The 3,944-nt window shown below is 39.1% G+C and overlaps 1 protein-coding gene across 1 annotated transcript in view; it reads left to right on the top strand.

Moving 5' to 3' along the window:
- Positions 1–76: 76 nt before the first annotated feature.
- The window catches only part of MARCH1 (membrane-associated ring finger (C3HC4) 1, E3 ubiquitin protein ligase), a gene marked incomplete at its 5' end in the record, with an annotated part of 33,190 nt that continues 29,322 nt past the window's right edge, over positions 77–3,944 (top strand). Inside the window, one exon of the mRNA XM_010021744.1 lies at positions 77–817. Coding sequence (XP_010020046.1) covers positions 77–817 — 741 coding nt within the window. The remainder of the gene's footprint in view (positions 818–3,944) is intronic.

Below are 3,944 nucleotides of genomic sequence, written 5' to 3' on the forward strand. Positions count from 1 at the left end.
TTTTTTTTTGTGATTCCTCTCCTTCCACCCACCCTTACCATTTCCATTCCTTTCCTTTGCTTACTGCTTTGTCTAGATCTACTACCTTGCATGACTTGTCAGAAGATGAGCTTGAACATGCAACCCCTGTCATGGTGTTGACCCCTTCTAATAGGGAGTCTGGTAAGAAACAAGTAAAACGAAGGTTTAGGCGGAAAAGAGAGACTGGAGACAATGGTGAGCATACGGAAAAGCAAGGAAAAGGGAAAGACTGTAAATTGCATCCTGAGCCTGCGAGGTCCAGTTGGAATGCATCTGATTCATCATCATCTTCGGATGAGAGTCAGTGGGCTCAGGCTAGGAGGAGAGCAAGAGAAAAGGCCAGAATACCCAGGAGAGGGAAAAGGAACACTAGATCATGCATTAACCAGGATGGGTCCTCAAGCAATAATGCTGTTGAACTTGTCACTTTGGGGACAATGGGGAAAAACAAGCAAGAGATATCTGACCCTGAGAATCCTACTTTAAATCACCGCCGAAGAAGGGTTCCAAGGCTAAAGGAATCACAGTCTTCAGTGTCATCTCAGGAAGCAAGGATTTCCTCAAGAAAATGTGGGAAAAGCAAAGGAAAAAGCTACTACAGAGATCAGCACCCTGCATCTTTCCTTAGACACAGTAAAGATTCAAAGGACTGCTTTGCAGAGGCAGGCTCTGGGAGTGATGCTCTGGCAGTCCCTGATAACGGAGCACCTGCTGGGACAGGGCCCAGTGTGACTGATGCTGTTCAGAAGCCTCCAGTGTTGTATGATGACTTATCTGATGATTTAGAAGTATGCAGGTTAGTCCCTAATAAGAAAGATTTAACATTCTTAAGAGGAGTTTCACACTGCCATGGGTTGAGGCCCTTCTCTTGACTGCTTTCTGTCACTGTTTCTCAGTAATAAACTGCTAAGCAAACCATAAGAAATAACACAAAAGCCTTTGCTACAGAGAAGTTAGCGTATCTCAAGCTGAAGATATACTTCCCTAATTTAAAACCAGTAATCCTACAAGGGAACTAAATTTTTTCTTTGCTCCATTTTATTTCATGAAGACAGACACTCTGTGTCCTGTGGCAGAGTATTACTGTGTTTTAAATCTCCAGCCAGAGGCAAAGAATGAGGCAGAGTTCCAGATAGCTCAATACAATGGGATATGGAGTTTTTCCTCCTTAGGTGATCAGTTCAAATCCAGCTTTGGTTCCTCTTTGTCATTTTTCATTGACTTATATGTAATAAATTTATGGTCTTGATTCAGTGTCCTCTAGAACTGCCGTTATCACAGCAAGTTCATGGTGGGTGCCTACAAAACACTCTTGCCAGTCAGGCGTAAGTTGTACAAGGCTTTGCACTGCTGAGCAGCTCTGCACTGTGAACGTGTAGAGGCTCTTAGTTTGGTACCCATGACAAGGATTAGAATGATACAAAGGATTAGTGGGCAGAATAAGCATTAAAATAGGGTTTGGGAAAGAAAAAGCATCACCAGCAGTTCTTTTTAGTTCTGAAGTTCAGGCTTCTGACAGTCTGATACCCCTGGTGAGATGCATGCAATCAGAAGGTGGCATTTTCCTCTGGAAATGAGAGCAAGCTGTCCCCTTCTTAGTGAAAGTCCAAATTTGGACAGCTGAGTGGACATGAGTTATTTAATGTAGTGGTAAATGAAAATGTGCCATCCCGTAAGCTTAACAGAACTGAAACAAGGTTTTTTGGGGCTTAGTTTTTGTTGGGTGTTTTTTTCCCCTCCCCAAACTTGTAAGCCAGCATTCACTTTCATCTACAAAGTATGAAAAGAGGATCAGGCTTAGTTTCTTTATAATGGTAACCCAAAACTTCTCACTTATCTTTGCTGGGAAGAAATTTGCATGGAAATGTAAACACAGTCAGAATGAGGAAGTTCATGATGCAGTTTCACAGTATACTTCAACCTAGTAACACACTACAAATATCCTAGTTTTGAAAAGGAAAAAGGCATGTATGCATGGTTCCCTTTCACACCAGGACATAACAAGCTGTATCCAATACAGCTAGTGCTATGAACTCCTTTTAACACTTGCCGAGCAAGAAAGGACATTTCAGTTGTCTGACCATTGTAAGTCATGATAATTTAAGACTCTTCAGACTAAAGTCCTGCTGTATTTGCACATCAGTTTGAATATCAGGATCGTACTGCTGGCCTGGGACCTCTTCATCTTACACAAATACAAAGAAACAGCAGCAGTGGTAACAGTGTTATACATTTTTTAAGCACTTCAAGTATGTCTACATGGTATGATGGAGAGATGTGCACAGATAACTACTTTAGCAATTGCAGAGTTGTCTTAAATTTCTGAATCACCAAGCCTGCATGTATTCAAGATTCAGAGTAATAGGCACTGAGTAATAGGCACAGTATATATATAATAGGGCCATTTAATGATTATTAAGAATATGAGCTACCCAAAATCTGAAATAAATTATTTCAGAATGGGTATTTATAAGGGCTTAACTATACTGTGTTAATAAAAAAGAGAAAGTAAAGTCAAAGTTTTGTAATTGTTTCATGTAGATTAATCCTAGTGGTTCCAAAAGTCCCCAGACTTAGACTTTGCTTTCAGATGGAAAGCAGACTCTAGTCTTTTATATCTTCTCAACCCATTTGGTTTTATTGTAAATATTCAGGCACTTTTTGTAAGATTTGAAGCTTAGCTCAAGGGTAGACTTTCTGGATGTGCGTGCAAACTTTTCTTCTAGGCTCTTTTTCAGAAGAGGAAGGTTGAAAATTTTTGATAGGTATGTGTCCCTATGCTCACTATCAGTGGAGATGCTCTTTGAACAACTAGAATTAAACTCAGGAAGGTTGGTAAGTTGGCCTGTTGTGCAGAATTTGTCAAGAAAGTCATAACTCATTTTTCTGCATGTCAGGTATAATGCTTTTTTGTTGTTGTCATTAGTAGGTGTATCACAGTGATGATAATACATCTAGTAAAAACATTTTAAAAATCAAAAGCATGTTATTTTTTCATAATTGCTAGGTTGTCTTAGTTTGCACACAGCTAAAGAAAAAGGACATGTTTTTACTACTGATTCAGTGTAGATGGTAGTTTCTATTTTTCAGGACAGGTCCATGCACTTAATTGGCTCATGATTTGTGTTGTGTTTTTCTTCAGATTGACAATTTTGCATCTGAAGAAAAAAAAGAATTAAATTTCCATGCAGATGTGCACATATACAGTAACCATTTTTCTGCATGAGAAATAGAAAAAAGAGATTTTTTGTTATGTTTAGTCTAAGACTGGATTAACATAGCTGGTTGCAATGTCGAAAATTTGTTTTCTAGATATGTGTTTCTTCAAGCTTTTCATCCTAGGTATTCATATCTTCTAGTTGATGTGACCAAGCAGGCTGAGAGGAATGGCTCTTGCCTAGATGGGATTCTGTGGAATTAGCAGAGGAACAGGGATCTCAAACATCTGGTTCCAGTTATTTTGTCTTTAAGTGTTTGGGTAGGCAATTTTTTTCCATTACTTCCTCATGAATTACTGGCAGTGAAACGCATTTATATGTGCACATAAGAGAATAAATTGTTTCCTCAATGTGCTTTTAGCTGTATGAACGGGAATGTGACAGGGCACACCCAATTCTAGCATAAGCACATATCAGATGTAATACTATGGCACAATATATACTTTGGCTAGCTTAATGTAGACCTCTTGGTCACTTCAAGTCAGACATTTCCCCTTCTAGTGTTTTTTAATCTGTTTCCAAAATGATGAAACAATGACATCAATGATGACCTTTACAATCTCTTCCTTGAACATACTTCTTCCTTCTGTAGTCCATTAGAAGGCAAGCTTTCTGCTTCTGGGATTAGGGATGCATACGTACGTTCTGACCATGCTAAATTGTTGAGATAGGCTTCCTAAATCATACAGTTGGATCACTCTTTTC

This window comes from Nestor notabilis, unplaced genomic scaffold, assembly GCF_000696875.1.
Source record: "Nestor notabilis isolate BGI_N333 unplaced genomic scaffold, ASM69687v1 scaffold5619, whole genome shotgun sequence".
In the NCBI taxonomy this organism is placed as follows: Eukaryota; Metazoa; Chordata; class Aves; order Psittaciformes; family Psittacidae; genus Nestor; species Nestor notabilis.